General features: G+C 35.2%; 1 protein-coding gene across 2 annotated transcripts in view; it reads right to left on the bottom strand.

The window, feature by feature from the left end:
* The window catches only part of ALCAM (activated leukocyte cell adhesion molecule), a gene marked incomplete at both ends in the record, with an annotated part of 176,211 nt that overhangs the window by 18,431 nt on the left and 135,407 nt on the right, over nucleotides 1-22,373 (bottom strand). For both annotated transcript variants that reach the window (XM_084231790.1, XM_084231791.1), the window contains 7 exons: nucleotides 564-676; nucleotides 4,138-4,270; nucleotides 6,055-6,182; nucleotides 12,633-12,815; nucleotides 13,281-13,368; nucleotides 14,899-14,963; nucleotides 21,499-21,718. In XM_084231790.1, coding sequence (XP_084087916.1) covers nucleotides 564-676; nucleotides 4,138-4,270; nucleotides 6,055-6,182; nucleotides 12,633-12,815; nucleotides 13,281-13,368; nucleotides 14,899-14,963; nucleotides 21,499-21,718 — 930 coding nt within the window. The remainder of the gene's footprint in view (nucleotides 1-563; nucleotides 677-4,137; nucleotides 4,271-6,054; nucleotides 6,183-12,632; nucleotides 12,816-13,280; nucleotides 13,369-14,898; nucleotides 14,964-21,498; nucleotides 21,719-22,373) is intronic.

Raw genomic sequence — 22,373 nt, 5'->3', positions numbered from 1 at the left:
GTATTCTACTATGGACTGGGATGAAAGGAGACATATATTTAAGCACAAACATTTAGAAACCTGAGACCAGTTTCAGTAGAGAGACGGAAAGTGATGAGACCTGAGCACAGTACTGACACTCAGAAAGGTTGGAGCTTGAGTATCTACTTTGTCAATTTTGAGTTTTCAGATTTCTCTTGCCTCATCTTCTTTGTGAATAACATAGGGAATAATAAATGTACAGCATGAGCACAGGATTGTTGTGTTATGTGAGAGCAATGTGGATTAAACGTAAACTGTTAAGTACTAAAATATAAAACTATTTATGTGTGTGCCCATGTACATGTCAACTACTTATACACATAATAAAACACCACACCCCAAAGTTTAATTTTAGAAGATCAGTTATGGATGCCATACCATTGATGAGTACTCTAAAATTTTAGTATGACATGATTTGTGTTATATACTATAGAGAGAGTATGAATATGGGTGTATAAACCCATGAATATACCTATCTGCATATAATATCAAATGAAAAGAAGGCTAAAAAGGACTCAACCAAACAGAGGAATATTACTTACTTTCATCCATACCACAGTTGCATTCCTACTAGCAGATACTGTGCACGAAACAGGCAAGGCATCTCCTATCTGCTTGGTCACTTCCCCACTTGGGTTTAAGGACAAATCCAAATCTGTGAAGCAGAAAATCTGCTTGAATACAAACTCCAGGAAAGTAAGATAGTCAAAATATTTTGCAGGAAAAAAGATGAAAGAAAATAATTCTTCTAACAGCACTTGGAAATTCAAAACTGATTTATGTGACTGAAATAACTGATGTGTAGCATAATCAGTACAACTTTTCAAGCCAGTTTTGAGACCATTTTGGACAAGTAAGTGGTCAATGTAATTGGTTATACATTTATTTGCAGTTAACATGATTGATGTTTTAACTTTTTATATGTAACATCTGAGGTTTATCACCTTTAGGAAAAAAAAATTCTTATATTGCTTCCAAAAGAAAATAAAAACTGTGATGACTAGGTTAATATAAAAAGAACTGGTGAGGCATGAAGTTGGAAAATCAAGTATATTTTAGACAGTAGGTAATAAACTGAAAAACCATGAGAGAGTCTGTATGTTTCTTTAGAGAGAATTAACTATAGCAGTTAAATATTTTTAAAAATGTTATTCTATTTCTTATACAGTTGAAATTTTAAACAAGATCTAATGTTATACAGTCAGCAGCTAACATTTTAAAAAGCAGAGTATAAATATATCTAAGGATATATAATCTTTCAGAGGGAAAGTAATTCCCACAAAAATCTTAATGTCATAGCATGATCTATCTGAGGGAAATCCAATTCAATTGATCAAACATTTGTTATACATTTACTATGCTCCAAGCATTGATGGGAAATCAGAGATGAATAATGAGCTTACAGTTTATAATTTTGAGGTTGAGGTAATGTGCACTCAGCTGACCATAATATGCAGCAGCCTAAAATCAGTACCTACTAGCAAACATGGTATAGATTGGGAGCTCAATAAATACTTGTTGAAAGGCTTTTTGAAGAAAAAAAGCTATGTCAGAACTACAAGCAAACACAGAGTTTAGAGAACAAAGCCAAACTGACTTTCAAAGTAGTAATAAAGGTTTTGAATAGGAGGCAGTGTTTGTCGTTCCCAATGATTGAAAAGAGCTTATGTGGAGATACAGGAAAAACTCTGCCACATAAATAAGTGAAGAAGCTTGGCAGGTTTCACAATGATGACTACTACCATGGTATAAATGCAAGATAAACATACATAATTAATTAAGGCTTACCACACTGAGAGTTAGAATTTTGTCCTATGGCTGTGAATACTGCCTTGCACCCTACACTTCTAGGATTTACATGCATAATTGCAACAGAGCACAACATTTGTTTGCAACATTTAATGTCTGCAACATCATTTTTAATGCTTGTTTCTCCTCCTGGGCTGTGTGCACCACCAAGGAACACGAGTGTTACAATCTATTAGCTCCCACAAGTCGGCTCAAAAACTATGCTGAATGAGTGAAGGAAAGAAGCATGTTTCTCATTAGTATTAAAATATGCATTATCACATTGTAAAGTGTGGAGTTTCCTCAGAATATCTGGATGAATTATATTTAGATAAAAATTCTATTCAGGACAAGTTTGAAGCTTTTATTAGCTAGACTGTTACTGTGCCAGTGAGAAGATAAAAAGTCATTTTAAAGGATGATGATGCACTTTAGAAGTTCTAATGAAGAATCTATATGTGCATGAATTGGCCAAGGAATAGCAGGCATTTCATCAGCAAGTATAGATCTGTGGGCTGAAAGTCCTAAGGAGAGGTCTGTTCTGCAAATATGCAGCTACGGGCTGGTGCTTCTCTGGCTACACTCCATTTAGTCATCTATGGAAAGGAAACAAATCCAGTTTTTGCAAAACAAACAGGCAATCAAGGATAAGTGGACAAAAATAGGATTTTTATGTTTTCACTACTTGTAATATAGAATAAATTCCTGCTCTACTTGCAATAATTTTTTCAGCTTTCAAAGAAGTAATACAGGTCTTAAGTCCCAATGTTAGATTCTACCTGTGAAACCAAAAAGCACGTACATCCAATTAATGAAATCCAATTTTGCTTATTTTTTTCCCCTTTAACACAGGTGACTATTGAGAAACTATGTGTCCATGGTCAAGTCTTTTGCTTTCACTCTGCTATCTATCTTTACCTGCCTGATCTGACTGTGATACAAATGGGAGCGCTCTCTTTTTAGGGGTGTGAGTAACTTGCCTCTCTTAAATATAAGCATATTATCCATTTCTAAACCCTGGTTTACTGGTTGTTGGTTCTCATGAAAATAATCAGAGAGATATTCCTCAGGCAGTTCTACCTGTTGGCTGTATTTCCTCACTTCACTCTTTCATTTCCCATGGAATAGACTGGATAAATGGTTCTATGATTGACTGGTCCTCAGAGAAAAAGTGCTATAGTTATGCTGAGAGGATAACACTGCTTCCCATTTAACTAGTCCCTGATGGTTGATACACTCAGATATGTGCAATATGAATATGGAGTAAACAAAGAAATGGTCTGGCTGCGAACATTTCTTAAAAGCCCACTGTTTTTACAGAGCTCCCAAGTGTGTGCTCCTGACTCAAAAGCAAACATTTGGCTACTCTATTCCCAAATGTACCTCCTTGTATCTCCCTCAAAGTTTCTGTTCCTATCTTACATGTTTCCCAAACATTAAAGATAGAGTGAAAGATTTGGAATTATTTCCTCAAAATAAGGGCTGGTCTCTATCAATTGTGACATAAAGAAACCCCTCATAGTTAATTGGACTGTAGTAGAGTCTGACTAGAGGAAACCTTACTGATAGTGCCATAAATAAACTCTGGCCTATGCCCTCCAACACAGACTGATGTTAGCCCACAGCACTCTGAACTCTAGTGTCACCAGGGAGCAGTTCAAGTTAGTTTTCCATTTCCATGAGGCATCAGGTACCTCAATAATATAGACTGTCAGGAATAAAGATCTTAAGTCAAGTGTCTCTTCTCTTTTTCTATCACACTGGAATAAATCAAACTTTTGGAATACCTAGAGCTCAAAAGCAGGTTAGAAGTTAACAAAACAGTCTGATGGGGGTAATTGTGAAGGGGACCTGTTATCAGAAATTTTCTCTCCTATACAGGAGCCAATAAATGTCTTTTAATGGTCTCTATTGCCTCCAAAGTTGAATCTACGGTAACACTGTGTTGCTTAGGTTTGAGGGTTAATTTTAAAGGAGACAATCTACATTTTTCTTGTTCAGATGCAAACCTGTTAACTTCAAGAATATCTATATATTTTCTCAAAATATAAAGTGAGTACATGTGAGTAATTTATTGATACCACAAATTGAAGACCATTTGAAATAAGCTGGAGATTCACCTCTCCCAAACTTTTCAGTTATGAGTTCCACACCAGATTTCAATAATGTGGTATAACTCTGGAACAAATTTGAGCTTGCAGTGATGCTCTTCTGTCAGTCCACTAAAATCATGTTAAGAAAAACATGGCAGCCATGTATTTGAAAAGACAGCCAAGTTAGATTATTAGAAACTATAGCAAAGTTGGCAGAGAAGACCAGGGGACTTACAGTGAACCGTGATGGCTGTTGAAGCAATCATGCTTTTTTGGTCTATCAGGGAGCATTTGTAGTCTCCTGTCGCATTGCGCCTCACGTCTGTCAGCATGTAAGTGTTTGAGCTTCTTATACCTTCGGGCTGCCCCTTTTGATGGAGGTAAAATGTCAGATGATTACACTTAGTAGCTACAATGAGAACAGTTGTTTTTTTTTTTTTTTTAAATATTTATTTATCCATGCACACAAGAGCTGTGGTACAGGCCAGAGATGCGGGGGGTGAGAGGATTCACCAGAGACAGAGAGGTAAACAGAACAGGCGGACTGATGAAACACACTGCTGAGGGGAGCAGCGGGCGAATCAGGAGAGGTCTACTGCACCATGTGGGTAGCTCCCTTGCTGGCAGGGGATGGAACTCATGCTGCAGTGCTTGCAGACCACCCCACAGTGCTGTGCTTAACCCCTTGCACCACCAGGTAGGCCCAAAAACAGTTTTATTTCTTGATGAAAATGGCATTTACTCAGATGAGGAAAAAAATTGGGAATGTGTCAGTTCCAGTGGGCAAATAAAAGCACAGTTTTAATTGATTCTTGGGGAAAAAGGTTAATATTTTATTTCTAAGGAAATGTGGGAGCTAATTTACATGGTACTAAAGATAGCTATTTATTGATAGCATGACTTAAGTTTGAATGCTAAAGCACATTTAAAATTTTTCCAATAGTATATTTTAATATTTATGCTTCTTCTAATTTGACAAAAAGATTTGAGGCAACTTAAAGGGAAAACATATGCACATGAAAATAAAAAGGTGATAAAGAAAGAAAGGAAGGAAGGAAGGGAGGCAGGGGAACAAGAGGGGGAGACAGAGAAAGGGAAGTATGATGGGAGCAAAACAAAAGCATAACTATGAGTATATAAAGATCTAGATGAACTAGGAGTACACGTTAATAAAAAAAGATAATCAAATATTGTTGCTAAAACTAACACACAAATCTGTCTCCATCATTGCAATAGCCAAGATAGAAAAATAACTAGTATCAAAATTTCATTTGCACATAGTATAAGAACAGCATGCCAATTTATTAGGAGAAATAAAGTTTCCTGCTAACATTTAAGTCTAAAAGATAAATATATACTAATCTTTATATAATGTAATAGGTGATATTCTTAAATACTACTGGGCAATGCACTGAATGGCATTTTTAAATACATCCCTGCAGTAAATGCAGTGTAGAGTTGTGTACAGTTCTCTCAAAGGAAGATTCTGTGAAATACAAACTAAGGAAGAGCTGTAGAAGAAAAAGCACAGGTCTTCCCACAGAGCTCTCTCCTACTCTATAACCATATCACTGTGATATCTAGAATATATCCTATGTGAATTTTCCAAATTATGCTCTATACATATTTCTTTCAATTATGATACTGACAAAATTGGAGAAACTAGCCCTTTAAAGCTATACATGATGGCAAGATTTAGCCCATAGCTTTATTCCATCTAGCTAAATATGAGCAAAAGAACGATTCCTACTTCTGAGGCTCCTTGATGTGTTCAGGCAGGTATTCTAGGTAGATTTTGAATCCACATCAAACCATTTGTTATCGTTCTTCATTTTATAGTAATCTGCTTCTGAAGAGCAGAATCTTATATTTCATTTGGATAATGAAACCTTGAGTTTTTGTAATTATCATTTCCTGTGATCATTTTTGTCTCATTGTTCCTAAAATCTTTAAACATCAAGAAAAAAGGCAAGAAACCTGGCAGATGCGGAAAAAAATTCAAAGGACGTTCTAGGTGTCCCTTGTCCCCAGGAATAATCTCCATCCTCAGTTAAGCCACCCAAGTACACACAATTCTTAATGTCAGCCAGCTGCCAGATAATAGCATGAAATGATAGTAGACTAGCTCAAGTAATAATCTGTGAGCACTTACTGGTAAGTAAAACAAAAACTCCTCGGGAGGAGGGTTACCATTTCCCAAGCATTTAAGAGTGATGTTGTCTCCTTCTTTGATGGCATTTTTTGGTGGCAGCACTTGTATTGTCACTTGTTCTGTAGGATCTGTAAGAGTTATGGACACAAGTTAACCATTTTTGTCAAGTACCAAATTACTCTGTACATACAATGTAAATGACTAAATTATACACAATTTTCTCAAGAAGCGAGTAATGGTAATTACTTAAATATATCTTTTTAGAGAAGGATTTGAGTTAATAGCTACTTGCTATGCCAACTACTAATCTTGGTTAGAGGAAAATACAAAAAGACCCTGTTACATAAAAATCAATTTCTTCTTAACAAAAATGTCTTTAACTGAGGTAGGAATGACTGCAATTATTTTTTGTGTAAAAGACCAGTAGGAACAATCTTACTGTATGATTTCATTACAAAGACATTTAGTTACATTATAAGAATCTTATAGTTTGGAAAGAGTGGGTCAGCTAGCAAGTAGCTAAAGTTATTAGGTACCACATTCACTCACATTCTGAATAATACCTTATGTTTAATAAAAAGGGACATGAGCTAAACAACACCAGCAAGATTTTTCACATGCAGGAGAGTATGCCTGTTTTCAAAAAGATGAATCCCGTGAACTGAGGGAGATTCTTAACACAACAAAATTGTAAATGTATTATAATCAATGGGATTGTAAATGTATTATTACAATTCTGTTCTATTCATTGAACAACTTTCATTTCATTTTGGTCATTTTACAGAGAAAACAGGGTTAAAGGGTATTCTTCAGTAGAGATTGCTGTTCAACAGTAGAGTTCCAAAGAAATTAAAGTTTGGATACAGTGGACCATTTCTAGTACAGGAAATAAAAGGAGGTGGTGATGGCAGTTATAAACGACCCACTTTCTAAAGTATCCATTCATTGTATAGCTGAATAAAAATGAACAATGAATTTCAACTGAAGTGTTGGTGAAGGGTGAGTGAAGCATGTGCACAGAGGGAGGTGTGAAGTTGTACTCCCAAAATTATAGTTATATAAATGACTGGCAAATTAATAAAATTTGATGGAAAAAATCAAAGTCATAATGCAAAGGTTTTCCACCAGGTTTAATAACTATTGAGGCATGTGTCACTATTCCAACATGTTACCACTAAAACTAACCTACTACCTATGAGTACTCAGTTATTAGCTAATAAAGTCAGATAAATGTGGTGAAGTTGAAGACTTTTTTCTCGTTGCAGTCACTTATTTAACTTTATTAAAGTGCAGAGAAAATACCTTAGAAGAATTGTTATAGATTTTTCTTTGCCTTTCCCCTATGTTTAGATACCTCTGAATATTTGCCCAGACTGTTCTGAGGCTAAACAGTGATTGGTTTAATGTACTTGTTTGTTCTGAATTTCCTTGAAGTAGTTCCACCGGCCGCAGTGAAAGTAATGAGAGTTAGTTTTTAGTCCCTCGCTGACCTTCCATTTCTAGACCTCACTCACTTTATTACATAGCCCTCCCTTTCTAGCTAGTCTTAGTTTACGCCACATCACAGTACCAATTCTCTGATCAAAGTCAACACCAGAACAGCTAGGTATCACAATCCCTCTGGCTTCCTGCTTTATTTCAAAACTCCCTTTCTTTGTCCCTTTTTCAGCAGACTCTGTATCAGACCGTTCAAGAACTAAACTGAGATCATAGGGTCAATGTAACAGTTTTGAGTTTTAACTGTAACTCTATGGATGCCAACTAACATGTCTCAAGCAAAATTAACAGTATCTTGTTCTCCCTTTGCCCCTGACTTTGACTTTCAGTCTGTCTATTTGTAAATCATCATTCTGGCAGTTACTGTGGATTCTCCTTTGCCCTCTCTTATGCACTCAATTATAGAGTCTTAGTGATTAATACTCAGTTTATTTTGCAACTGATTCTCTCCTATTCCCAACATTTCCCTAGTCTTGATTCTGAATAACCTACATTTAAAAACATTGTGGTGAAACTTCATTCAGTCCTTCCCTTGGGTTTCTTTGTCTTCCTTTTTTTTTAAACTCTCTTTTCTATTCTTCATATATATTTCCTCTCAATTAGTTTTCTGATGTAGTGCTTGAATATTACAATGACATTCACAATCTCTCATGCATTCCCAATATGTAAAGACTGAAATAAACATTTCCTAACCTGGTATTGACAATCGGCTTGAACCTAGTTTAAAGGAGAATTTTACGTTTCATGACTTTCTACATACCCCTACACAAAACCAAGAATCTACTCAAATTTCTTCCATCACTCAATTATTCTTATGTCCAATCACTTATTCATTTATTTAGTTAATATTCATATTGTATAGGTAGTAAGTGCTGGAGGTATAAATTTGAAAACAGTGTATTTCCTTGCTTTCAATGAACTTTCAGCCTATTTATGATAACACCAACTCAACAATTAAGACGGTAACAACATGCAAATGGCATAGATATAAGCATAGTGATCACAGGTGGCTTATATATGCAAAGGACTAGGAAATTTCTAGTAAGAATTGACCTTGGAACTGGCTCTTAAAGGATTAGTAGGTGTTTGATAGATGACAAAGGTCAGGTAGTAACAACCTATGGATAGGGAGATAAGTAAATTATTCTTCAGGAAGAATCTGGAAAATAGAACAGACTATAGACAGTACAGTGAAATGGTGTAGCTGAGACATGACGCAGTTCCATGTCTTTAAGGGGCTGAAGGCATGTTGAGATTGGGAGTGTAGACACTCCCATGAGGGACTGCAGAGTCAATGAAGAATTTTAATCACAGCAGTAACAGGGTCACATTTGTGCTTTAGAAAGATGTTTCTACAGAAAGATATCTTTAGAAAGATATTAAGGGGCCAGTTTGGAGATAACAGACATGAATATTATTTTTGGAAATCACTGAAATACAAGTGATGAAAAATGGTGGTATAATTTTGGGTAGTGGCAGAAGAAAGAAATCAAAAAATAAAGATTAGAAAACTAGATTCTTTATAATTTCATTACTAATTGAACATAATAAAGAAGGGTTAGACCAGGTCATCTTTTCAAACTTTCTCAGAATGAACTTGTCAACTGTCTTTTTCTTGAATGCATCCTTCTGTTCTTTCTACTCAGTTCCCTCCTCATCTCTGAAGTCATCTTAAAGCAGTGGTTCTCCAAATGTGGTCCCCAAATGAACAGCATTCACATAACCAGGGAATTTGTTATAGATGCAGAAGGTTGGGTCCTTACCAACTGGACGAGAAACTTTAGAGCAGTATCCAGCAATTTGTGTTCTAATAAGTCCTTTACGTGATTCTGATGCACACAAGTTTGAGAAGCACTGTCACTGAGCTATTCAGACTGTTAATCCAGTTCCTGTGTAAGTTCCTACACTTACAACCTTGCACTGACAAATTCCTTCTGAAGTAGGTGTCTTACCTCTCTACTGGAGTAGTAAGTTATCTGAATTAGGGCTATAAACATCATTGTGTATTCACCATGAAGTTCAGCCTTCTCAAAAGTCATTCCAAATGACTCCATAGAGACAGCTGTGTAAAATCATTTCCTTTTTATTTTTCCAAGAAGTTTTCTGCCCATCCAACTCCTCATGCCTGATACTCATATATATTCCTGTTTTTTGTTAACCTAGTTCCCCAATACTTAATGCTCATCTTGGATTTCTTTCCTATCTTGTTCATCTTCACTTCACCAAGATAATTTTTAACTGAACATATTTGTACAGAGAGATTCTGCCTTTATTTACGAAAGTAGTAAGTTTGATTTCAGATGAACTGTGAATCCTCTAAATTTTTGCTTTAAATCAAGTTGAAAGTTAGTTGCAAATTTTAAGACAAAACAACCCTTTATTGCTAGGGCAAGTTAAATTTCAGTTTTGTTCCAATATAAGGTCCTGCATTTTATAGAACCAAAATAGAAATGTGGATGAGATAAAACTCTCTAAAATCTTACTGGCACTTCTGTCTTTTCTCTAGAATAGATGTATAAATACTAGATCATTCTATAATATGTGACAGATTCAAAATCATTTTTATTCATTAAAAATAATTTAATTCTTCCTCCCCTCTTTCACAAAAAGATGTCTCAAACTATATGCTTTTGTGATAACAATGATCATGCAGTGATAATGACAATAGTACTTTCTGAGGAACATTTCATGTACAATAGAGAGTACTAGTTTAGATTTGTGATTTCAAAATTTTCTCCATAACAACATTATGACAAGTATGATATTTTTCCCATTTCAAGATAAGAAAACTGAGGCCTAAAGTTGTTAAGTTACTGTTCTAGGAATACACAGTAATTGACAGCACTGGGATTTGACTGCTAGCATATTCGCATTTCATTATTAGATTATCTTGGCACCTGTGTTGCAGGAATGAACACAGCATTGGAATAAAGGAGTCTACCCAGTGTGTATAGTTAATTTAGGACAAGTGCCTTGGCCTCACTTTACTGCTAAGTAAAATAATGGAGTTAGATCAGATGATCAAGAAGGTTCCCTTAGGGCCTAATATTTAATGTTTCAAATTTATGAAATGAAGCTAACAGAAACATTTTGGGACACAACATCCTATTTAACTTATTCAAATTATTTCATTAGTAAAATAAATTTCATTGAAGTGGAAACCCCTTACCTAAAAAGATCATTTATTTTTAAAAATTACTGCAATTTTATTTTAAATTTCAAGGTTGCTGATTTTCATATGCTTAAGACAAAATTTAAGTTGCATCTGTTAATATAAAGGCAAAATTGGGTACTTTAAAAAACTGACAAAATCCAGTTGCAACAATATAATTTTTTATTTTTAATTCTTCATTTATTTGGTGTTCATCTTAAGAATGAAAATACAATCTTTTATTCTTAATGTCCTCATTTCTCTACCACTTTAATCTGGTATTTTAATATTTTAACAGCATATTAATATGCTGTATAGAATTGCCTTATTTATCTCAATTCATTAGCAACAATATATTTTAAACCAAGTTTTCTACTTTTCCAACGTAAGTTCATAAAACAGTACATAGGAAAATGTAACTGTTAATAATTTCAGTATTCTCTTTCCAAACATATGGCTCTAAAGTTCAATACCATGTTAAAAACCCAATGCAACAATACACCAAATATTTATAATCACATATTTTTCAGTTAACAATTTATTCACTGTGATTCATAGAAGCTCCATGAAGGGTCAACTGCTAAGGAACTGTCCTGGTCAGAGTCACAGCCAAATTCTGGCACTTGGTTAAAGGAGCATGAAAATGCCAGGCTTACCTTAAGTAGAAAGAAAAAAGGAACACCTACAAAGTACTACACTTGAGATAAAGGAAATCTTAACTAACTTCCAAAGCAACTTTTGAGTAGGTGATACCTCATGCTCATTAAAGATAAGTCTTTGTTGCTGGGAACACTGGGTTTCTGGAGTTGAGTTTGAGGACACATACAGGAAAGGGTGTGGATTCAAACAAGTTTCCTTTTCCAGTTACTTGCAGTTTATTTTCCACCTTTAATTTGTTTGAAGCTTTGATTCTGTAGCTAACCTGGGAGAGTTAGGGTGTTTCCAAATCTTTCATTTAAGGAATTCTTATAAGCTTCACATGTTTTTTTCTTTGTTGATTGACCATGGGTAGATTTTTGTCAGGAAAGAGGCTGACTCCTGGTGTGTTGACAGAACTGTCTTTTCTAACTGCATAAAAATATCTTCCAAATAGTCAGGATAGGGCCGTGCCTCCTCCTTCTGAGATAGTACTCTATAACCTTCCTCCCCATTAGCAGTTGGCACATACATCATTAGGAGTGGTTATATCCATAAGGCAATATACCTCATGCCTCTTTTTAAGTATAGGCACCCACTTTAATTTTATCCTCAAGTTCAGACTTCAGTTTAAACTCTTCTATTTAACTTTGTTCATGTGTCAGTCATTCAGAAACCTTCACATGGTATTTTGAACTCCTATAAAATTCACAGCTATGTGCCAGGGCTGAGGGCTACAAGAAAGGTTCAGACTAAAATATCTTGTCTTGCGGGCCTCCTTGGTGGTGCAAGGAGTTAAGATGCAAACTGTGAAGCTGTCCACAACCACTGCAGCATGATTTTGATCCCTGGCCAGGGAGCTACCCACATCGTGCAGCAGACCTCTCCTGTCTTGCCCACTGCTCCCCTCAGCAGTGTATTTCAGTTAGTCTGCCTGTTCTGTTCCCCACTCTGTCTCTGGTGAATCCTCTGGTACCCCAGTCCTTGTATGCATAAATAAATAAATCTTAAAAAACATAAATAAATAAAAAAATCTTGTCTTACAGAAAATTAGCATTTAACAGAAAGCAGAAGAGATGTTCATGAGTAACAAAGCAGACAGTGAAAGATGCCCCTAAATGGGCAAACATTTATTCCTCAGATCTTCCAAGAAGCAAGGGATAATTTGTGTGACATGGACAAGGTGGGATTGGAAGTTGAATCCAAAAAAAATCTGAATTGAGATTGAAAAGATTAATAACATTTGAATATTCTAACACAATAAAACTGAATAATTATATATCGAGTTACTTACAGTAAATATCGAAGACTGCTTGTTCAGAATGAACTATTTTCTGGCCAGATGGTCCATGATATGTCACAGAGCAGGTGAAAGGTGTTTGTATGTCAGCCTTGGTGGTCTTGTACTCAAGTGATGAAGTCATGGTATAGAGCTGAGTTACCGGGTCCATTTGCTTTTTAAAAATTATGACTACCACTGAAGAAAATAAAGAACACTAATGATAGAATCTGTCATCGGAAAATCACAATCCTTAACTAAATGTCATAATACTTTTGAGAAGTGGTTCTGTCCCTCTAACTGTATTTAACAGGAGGGAAAACAGACATGTAGTGAGGTAGGATGGCTTTTTCAAAACCATGAATCAAAGACATTGAGAGAAACAGAATCCTGGAATCCTATCTCCCACTCACTTTAATTAACTTCTAGAACATGCCATATACAGAAATAATTTTCTCTTCTCTTGATTCTTCTGCACAAGGGCTAAAATGGTGTTTTAAAAAATTGCTTAATGATTTAATGGATACTGAAAGTAAAAAAATATAGAGTCATAAAGAGAGAGAGAGCAACACATTTAAATATAAGCTAGGCTAGTCTAAGAAATACCTAGACAAGAGTATGTCAAAACAGATTGTCTGAATTCACTTCCTTCTTTATACTCACTTCCTTCAAGAGGTTGCAACACTCTTCCATTCCTGTACCATGTGATGTTGCCATCTGGGTAACTGTCTTTTGCAACGCAGTCACCCAACTGTAAAATAAAAAGGAAAGGTTACTACCTTGGTTCCATCAGTGGATGTCAATTTGAAAGCCCCAGACTACTGAGGGGATGCAGTTATTCCTAAGGTTTTGTGATCCATTCATCTTTCAAGTATTGACTAATGATTGAATAAATGTTTTTGGATAAAAACGTGGCTTTTTTTTTTATTTTTTTTTAATAGAGGCATGTTTTATTTATTTATTTATTTGTTTGTTTGTTTTATACATGCACTGGGTACAGTCAGAAGTGCGGGAGGGTGAGAGAATTCACCAGAGCCAGAGCGGGGAGCAGAGCAGGCAGAAGGACCGAAGTACACTGCTGAGGGGAGCAGCGGACGGCAGGAGAGGTCTGCGCGCCATGCGGGACCCTCCTCCGGTGGCCGGGGAGCAGCCGGGGATCGAACCTGCGCCGCAGAGGCCACGGGCAGCTTCGCAACCCAGCGCTCAACCGCTTCGCCACCGGGGAGGCCCGAGAAATGTGTTTTATTTAAAGTTATCGTCTTGTCCATTTTTTTAAACGTGAAATAGGTGCTACCACTATTAATGAAATCACATTTACATAAAAGCATTACCAAGTTCATTTTGATATCACTTTAACATTAACAAAATAATATAACATAACTTCATTAACATTATCATTAACATGGTTCATCTATGTATACAAAAATCAGTATCAGTGTTAAAATAGGGCTCCCTCTTCATTTCCATTACATATATTTCAGACTATTTAAACTTTAACCATGATCTGTAATCTCTACTTCTTTTCTTTGCATGAGTTTCAACGTCAATATTTAGCATTTATCATCAATAATGTTACATGGTAAACTTTAATTGGATTTAAAAAAACCCTGAACTTGTTTTTTTCCCAAAGGAAAATTTAGGAGTTTTAGTTGTGAATGTGAGAGTATTAGTTAATGTGCTCAAACATGGAATTTCTGTTTTGATGCTCTTAAATGGAGTCTAGAAACCTCTGCTAGTGTGATCATTCAAAGGTGGTCATCTCATACCTTTACTTCAACTTTTCAATAGTCTGTCAATACAATACAGTGAAAACACCCTCATAACATATAATACTTGTCAATCCAGCCTCTTGTTACCTCTCCAGACCTCATTCTCTTGACCACCATCTAAGTACACACAGTCCCAGAAATGCAAATAACTTGATGTTTCCAAACATGTCATTCTCTTTCACAACATATTATTTCATATTTCTGGAAAGCCCTCTCTACTGTTGGTCTGGAGAAAATCTACCCATCCTTGTATGACTATTAAAGATTCAGTTCATTCAAGCCAGAAAGACATGACTTTGTTATTTTTATGCTCCCCATGTCTCCTCCCTTCAGAAGTGATCACACTATTCTATGTGCCCCAACTCTACCTGTGCAGACTTTCTGACTAGCACCTGCAACACTGTCAACTCTACATCACAGAGTCTATCTAGTTTGTCCTGACATCTAAGGCCAGGAAAAGGCATTGAACACTAGACTAAACAAAAGTGAGTAAATCAAAAGCAAATTCTTACCTTTTTCAGCTGCCCTGTTTCTAGAAATGGTGCTTTGCTGACAATTTCAGGTTTGGATGGTTGCTCTAAAGTTAAATAGAGAAAGGCTTTAAGCACAAATGGAAGAAGGAAAGGACATTTGTGACTTGGCTTGTAGACAATTCATTTACTCAAAACACAAAAACAAGCAACTGAATAATGAACCACTTTCCCATATAACCTGTAATTAAGAAATCTGATTAATCCACCCCCACCAAATATCTCTTTGATTAAATATTGGTAATGTTTTCTGTATGCTTTATAAACAGTGACTATGGATTTGAGGTGAAAAAGAGGTTAATTTACTAAATGACATATATTTCTAATTGGTTATCATGTCTGCTTTCTACTTATCAATGACTTCCAACTCTGGAGGTGAAGACCTGAATATACATGAATAAGAATCACAGGGGTACTTGTTTAAAATGCAGATTTCTGAGCCCTACCTGGTCTACTGGATTTGACTATCAGGGAAAAAAACCTGTAAATCTATAATTTTAATGAGTTTCACAGGAGACTTTTGGGCACAATAATATTTCAGAGTTACTGCTGTAACTTATGAAAAATACAAAGTTAATTAAACCCTTATTTCCTATGTATCTCAAACCTTATCGTTTAAGTCACATTATTAGAGTACAAATGTGAGGAAATTTTTAAATTTTGAAGCTGAGATAATGGGCAAAAAGGTTTTAAATACAGGAAGTTCTGTAAGCATAAATGCTGAGGTATCAAGGAATTGATTAAAATTTGTAGTGATAAATTATTATTTAAAACTATTTTATTTTATTCTTAGTTGCTAGCTTTCTGTTATTGATGGATTTTAACTTTTTAATTAGCTCTAACAATGTCTACAGAAAATGGATATTTCCTCATTATCATTGATTTTTGTGGGTCTCATGGAGCAGAATTATTCTATTCTCATATAAACAGACAAATAAAACAGCCAGCTATTCTTTCCCTCGTAGTCTTACTGTTTATCATCTCCAATATTTTAATTTTGATTCCCAAGCTAACCTAAATTGCTTTTGTATAATTACTATGCAACTTGAAATTCAGTTCAGTATCATATGTGTTACCTGTACCCAGAACATGCTAAAAAAAACAAAGAAAGACAAAATATCTTTGGAGCAGCAAAATGAAAACAGTCAAGAGTATGCAAAATAACAAACTTCTTCAGGTAAATATCTAGAGTGAATTTGTCTTTTGCAACTTTGTTTTTATTAGAAATTAGAGTGAATAATGAAAATAAATTTGCCTATTTTTATAAGAGGATTTACTATTAATTTTAGAAATGTGATTCTAACACACAATTTTCACAAGAGGGATTTTTTTTAAATATACAGATTAGAAACAAAACCGAAAATGATGGAAAAATGCAATAAAGCATAGAAAGGAATAACAGACACAATTATATTAGCACAAACATGTGATACCTGACTACTCAATTGCTAGTATGGCAAAAAATTATAAAAAACTGTCAAAAAACCTCAAAATAAACAGCAATTTCTGGGAAACACATGTTGGATTAAAGCCTTTTTTTTTTTATTTATATATTTGTTTGTTTGATTGTTTGTTTTGTTTTATACATGCACTGGGTACAGTCAGAAGCGCGGGAGGGTGAGAGAATTCACCAGAGCCAGAGCGGGGCGCAGAGCAGGCAGAAGGACCGAAGTACACTGCTGAGGGGAGGAGCGGGCGGCAGGAGAGGTCTGCGCGCCATGTGGGACCCTCCTCCGGTGGCCGGGGAGCAGCCGGGGATCGAACCAGCGCTGCAGAGGCCGCGGGCAGCCTCACAATCCAGCGCTCAACCGCTGCACCACCAGGGAGGCCCTAAAGCCTTTTTTTTTACATATCAGTTAGCTTTAATGTATTACTGTTTTAAAGTAACATCACTAATATTCATCATGACATATGAGTTACTGACAAAATATTAAATGCTTTTAAAAATTCATTGAGGGAGTACTGCATTTTTTAAATATTAAAAAATATTGAAACTGAATGGAAATTCTTTGGACTAAAGTAAACAGGCCAAACTTTTCTGGGAACTAAAATCAGTTACTTAGTGACACCTTTCTGAGAGTTTATGAGAGGTGAGATGTTAATTTAAGTGCTTCATCAGGTGTCAAAAAATAGATTTTTAGAATTCTCTCTTTAGTAGTATTCATACCCAGAAAATATGGAGATATTTGAAAAATGCTTTGAAAAAATTTAGTCTCTTAATACAGTATGTGTTAGACCAATTTTGCTAAGTTGCACTACTTTCTTTCTGACTAAAGTCAGGTACCAGAACAGCTGGGCACACACTTACTTCCCCTGATACAGAATATATGCCTCAGCTTTGCTTTGTAAACCCTGTGATGTTTTATCACAACACACAGAATCGTAAGTACTATTGTGATACAACGGTTGGTCCTTTATTCATGGGCTTGTCTATTTTGTTTCTATTTGTACCTTCTATAAATATTTTTTAATTTATTCTTATTTCAATAATATGAATCAGTTGCAGACCTGGGGAAATCTAATGAAAGGATGCTTACGTGTAGTTCTCTTTACACTGTTATTCATCTTTCTATTTAGAAGACTCACAGCCTGTTGTGGAAGAATTGGTAATACCGATTGCATTTCTTTGAGTTATTTTATCTTTAAACTTTTGTTTCAAATCCTCTATAATAACGACATATTTTGTATGTAATTCTCTCTTATATTAGCTTATAACAATCGATGAGTATTAGTTGGAGGACCATAAAAGAAGACACATACTATTTTAGCAAAATTGCATATTGATTTCGAAGTGTTTTTTTTAAAAAAAGTTTACATGAATTATGTCTTAATATGATTCAAGGATTCATAACCAAGTACAGAACTGAAAGGAAAAATATGCCACAAATTTATTTGCATTATTAAAATAATTTGCCAGGTAAGGATAGAGTGGTGAATGCAAAACTACTCGATCCCAACCACAAGGTACTAGTGTTATTAACAAATGGCACATACAGGATGGTTCAATATGGTGTGAGAGGCGAGCAAGAAACAACAGGTGTGCTGGTTACGCTGACTTAAAGAGTGCTTCACTCAGCTCTCTGTCAACAATCACCCCTCATGAATCCTGCGGCACTTTAGGTAGACCATAGTGAACACAGAATCATGGTTCATTTTCTTTTTGAAGTGTGAAAAATTATTTTTCATACTCACAGAGTACCAACTTTGAATATACAGTGTAGATCTCATTTGTTAAACAGACCATTTACTACTTCCTCCATTCCTTCCTCTATCCCCCTCACCCAATAAAAGTACTTGTAAATTGAGTAACTTTCAAGGGGAAAGATACTCAATTCTGATAAACACTGAGAACAGTAACCACAAGAAAGCTTGGTAAATCAAGTAACAGGGTCAACTGCATGGTGAAGGGTAGAAGTGAACTTTTAGTGGTGATCTTGATGTATATCTAGGCATTGATTTATAATGTTCACATCTAAACTTAGTATAATGTTAGAATACAATGTTACTTCCATAAAAAAATTAAAGAATAACTAATAGTGGGAATTAACCAGCACTGCTCATTCTGGTACAAGAGCTAGTTCAGACAAATGTATATTAGACCCTATGTCATGGAAATGGTTATCCTTTCACCAGCACAAACATCAGAATACAAGAGGACTTACAGATTATCCTGGTTGGGGTTTTCAACTGCTATTTTTTTTTACTTGATTGAATTATCAAGAAAAAATTTGAGTACTGAGAAGGTAGAATTTTAGTATAAGTGCCTCCTTTCCCTCCTCAACCCTCTCTTCATTAACTCAAGAGGATTCTAGTGACACTGTGAGAAAATCCACCATCTAATCCAAAGTACTCACTTGCTGGTAAGAAGAGAATCAGGACCCCAACCTGATGAAGTGACTTGTCCAAGGCCAGAACTTAGATCTGCTGATCTAACGAAGCTATGTCTCCTGATGACCCAGTTTGGTGATTTTTCCATTGTACACTGACAGGCATCTGACAACTTGGGCTCCCACTTTGACCCCCAGAACTTTTATGTAATTACTGAAATGAATCTTTGGGAACTTTTAAAGATATGCTCTCAGTTTTGAAGGATTTTAAATACTTTAAGTGTATTAAATGCAAATAGGTTGATTTTGATGACACTCAACTACTTCAAAAAGTAGCTGTATCAGTGGTGATAAAGCAAAGCATGTGACTTACTTGGATTTGTGCTGCTTCATGGCAATAATTTCTTGCATGTGAGTTACAGCTTAAACAATATATCTACATCAGAGGTAACAAAATCATTAATCATGACCTCAAGATTGAATGAAAACAGTTTGATTTTGCCAATGAGGATGGCACTCTGCAGCAAGATGATCTGGTATTTGCTTGTGTTAACTACCCTTGATTCTCTGGTACATAGTTCATGTTGCTAGGTGATTTGACAGGAGGTAACAGAGGACTGATTGATGAGTGTAGTCACTATTAAGTGACCGCAAATATATACATGCACAGAACGAAAAATCGCTGTCACAGCTGCTGCTTGCTTCACAAAAAGTGACAAAAGTAAATTCATCATTTTTAAAAAAGCAAACACTTTCTTTATCATGAGTTGTGCTGCTCATTTTATTGGGCTTAGAGGGTCCCACGGTTTCAAGTATAAAACACTACTTTTAAGAGTGTGTTACTTGTCTATTTAAATTCCCCCTGGCCCAGAGCCTGGAATGCAAATTCTGTTTCTGAGAATCACTTTGTTTTCAACAACATTCAAAAGAGAAGGAGGTTAGGGGTGCTGGTGGCAGGCGGGGTGTGAGTTTGTTTTTACAATCATAGAAAGCCTCTGTATTCCAAAAGAGCTTACAAATTTTATTGAGTTAGACGAACTGAATTGTTTTTCAGACTCTGTATCACATTTAAAAAAAAAATCTGAAAATTTGTCACAAATGATTCTTCTAAATGGCACAATCTGGATTCTCTAAACTTCCTTGTCAACTATCTTGACATTTGGTAATTTTAACACAGTGAAAAAGAAAACAGACAATGATTTATCAGTACATATAACCTCTAGAGTGCTGTGACTTAATTTCTGTACCTTGTGGTATATTCTTTTATTTATGACATACATCATGGCTCATGACCTAATAATAAAAAAAAAATTTCGTTTTTCTCTTTACAAAAAGTATCCCAAGCAGTATACCATCCATTTTAATAACAACAAAGTGAAATAAAAGAAAAAAAATACAAGGCACACTGGCAAATATAGGATCCAGATTATTGTGGCATTTACTGGAACAAGGCATGACTGGCACACACTTACTACTTGGTTTGATCCATAAAATAATTGAGAAGGGTGGATGGTTTCTGGAAAGTGCCTTCTAAGCTGAAAGGGAACCAACTGAAACATGTAATATGCTTTTACAAGGTTCTTCTGGAGAACAAAGGTTTCTTTTGATAGTATAAGCACACTTTGAATCTGTGTCATGAGCCCATAGGAGCTTTGAAGTTCATATAAATACTTAAGGGACAGTCCCCCTTCATTGTATAGACTATTTTATAAGAAAAAAAAAAGGAAAAAAAAATCCATGATTACTTGCTGTAATAGGAAGGGCTTATAGGTTTCTCTCCACCTAATTTATTTTTAATAATTTCTAGGTGGTGTCAATTTATCAGAAAGCAGAGGGGAAAAAGTTGAAAAGAGAACCTTCTTCCCTAATTAGAGTAGACTGAAACTTTGGAGATCTATTACCCTCTCTGTAATTTTTAAAATATTATGATGTAACAGAGCTGGGACTTTTTATTTGAAGTATTAAAAGATAAAATGCCTTAATTAAAACTTCTCAAGTCATTCATTTACATGGCTATTTACACAATAATATTTAAATATTATCATTAAGCAAAGTAACTGTGGCAGATGACAATAGTAGTTACACCAAGTTTTTTCTAAAACCTACTCTTCTTCCAATCCTACTTTAATTTTCACAAACACATTCAGAGTGTGGTGCACTTCTTTATTTCAGGATAATTTTCTAAGCCAACTGAATATTTTGAAAAAGTAAATCAACAAGCATTAGAGGTCAGGGTGTTTGTGTGTGTGTGTACTTTCCTATATAGAGAAAGCTTAAATCTCTTGAATATAAGATAGTCTGGATTTACCTGTATTTTATTGTTTTTATACATCAAAATGGCAATTACATGTTTCAGCATACATGTACGTGCACATGCATGAGATGCATGATTATACATGAGTATCATGTATCTCCACATCTATCGTAGAACACTTATTTTTACATGTCAGTAAAAGCGAGAGATCACATGCCAGTTTTCACGTAGTAGTATTTCATATCAGAGGACATTTTAACAAACAAAATAACAAAACTCCTTTTTGAATTTCGGGGTTTTTGTTTGTCTAGCACACTTAAACAGAATGAAGATCTCTAATAAGCCCTTTTATAGAGATGCCTGCTGTAGAGACACTACACAGTGTGCAGTCATCTTTCTGAAGAACATTTTCTAGCACCATCCATCCATCCATCCATCCATCCATCCATCCATCCATCCATCCATCCATCCCATTTAGCAGTTACACTGCAGACTACTTACTGTACACCTTGATTATTACAGGTGCCTCAAACACGTTGTCCTCAGTTACTAGCATGCACACAAATCTCTTTTCATCACTGATTCTTGCATTACTGATGGACAAAGTGTAGTTTTCTGAGAGGTTCAATCTGTCTTTGTATTCTGGCACATCATCGTACTGCACACTTTTCTTTGTAGAGGATCTGAAGGCAATAAATACTGGGGAGCCATCGGGCTTTTCCTAAAATTTAAAATAACAATACATTAAGAAAAACAAGCATATTCAGATGTTTCAGGATTACATTCAGAATTACAAAATTTTCTTGATCATACTATTCCACTAATATTGATAGTTCTAAGAAAAATAATTTTGGATACAAGACTTGAATACATTTTTTGGTTACAGAAAATTACTCTTCATAAGAGGAAAAGTTGTAAAATCTTTTACAATTATACTTTTAAATATATGAAAATGAAAGGACAGATTTTGGGAATATGAACTTTTGCCTCTGGAGGACAGAAAAAGAGTTTTAAAACTGACAAGGGCTGGCCTTCGGTCTAACATAAAAGAAAGAAATAGAAATAGATGGGAACAAGCATACAAATGTATAAAATGATAGTCAGTTAACCATCAAACTAAACATATACATGGACTGCAAATACTTGTTTAGAAATCCAGGTTAATTACCTTTCATAAATTTGTTACTTTAACACATTTACATATTAAGTATCCACACTTTTCCAGTTTCTGTTAAAACTGACATAGCTGAACTGTACACATAACATTGTCTAGTTGGTCTTCATGGAGAAACAGTATTTGCCCTTGTAAAGCAATTATGACCATTAAGCAACAGAATGAGATCAATTACAAAAATCCATAGTTTTGCTATTTGAGT

This window comes from Talpa europaea (genome assembly GCF_964194135.1).
Source record: "Talpa europaea genome assembly, chromosome: 4".
NCBI lineage: Eukaryota > Metazoa > Chordata > Mammalia > Eulipotyphla > Talpidae > Talpa > Talpa europaea.
The sequence above is the reverse complement of the archived record's forward strand: the minus strand, read 5'-3'. Positions and strand labels throughout refer to the sequence as shown.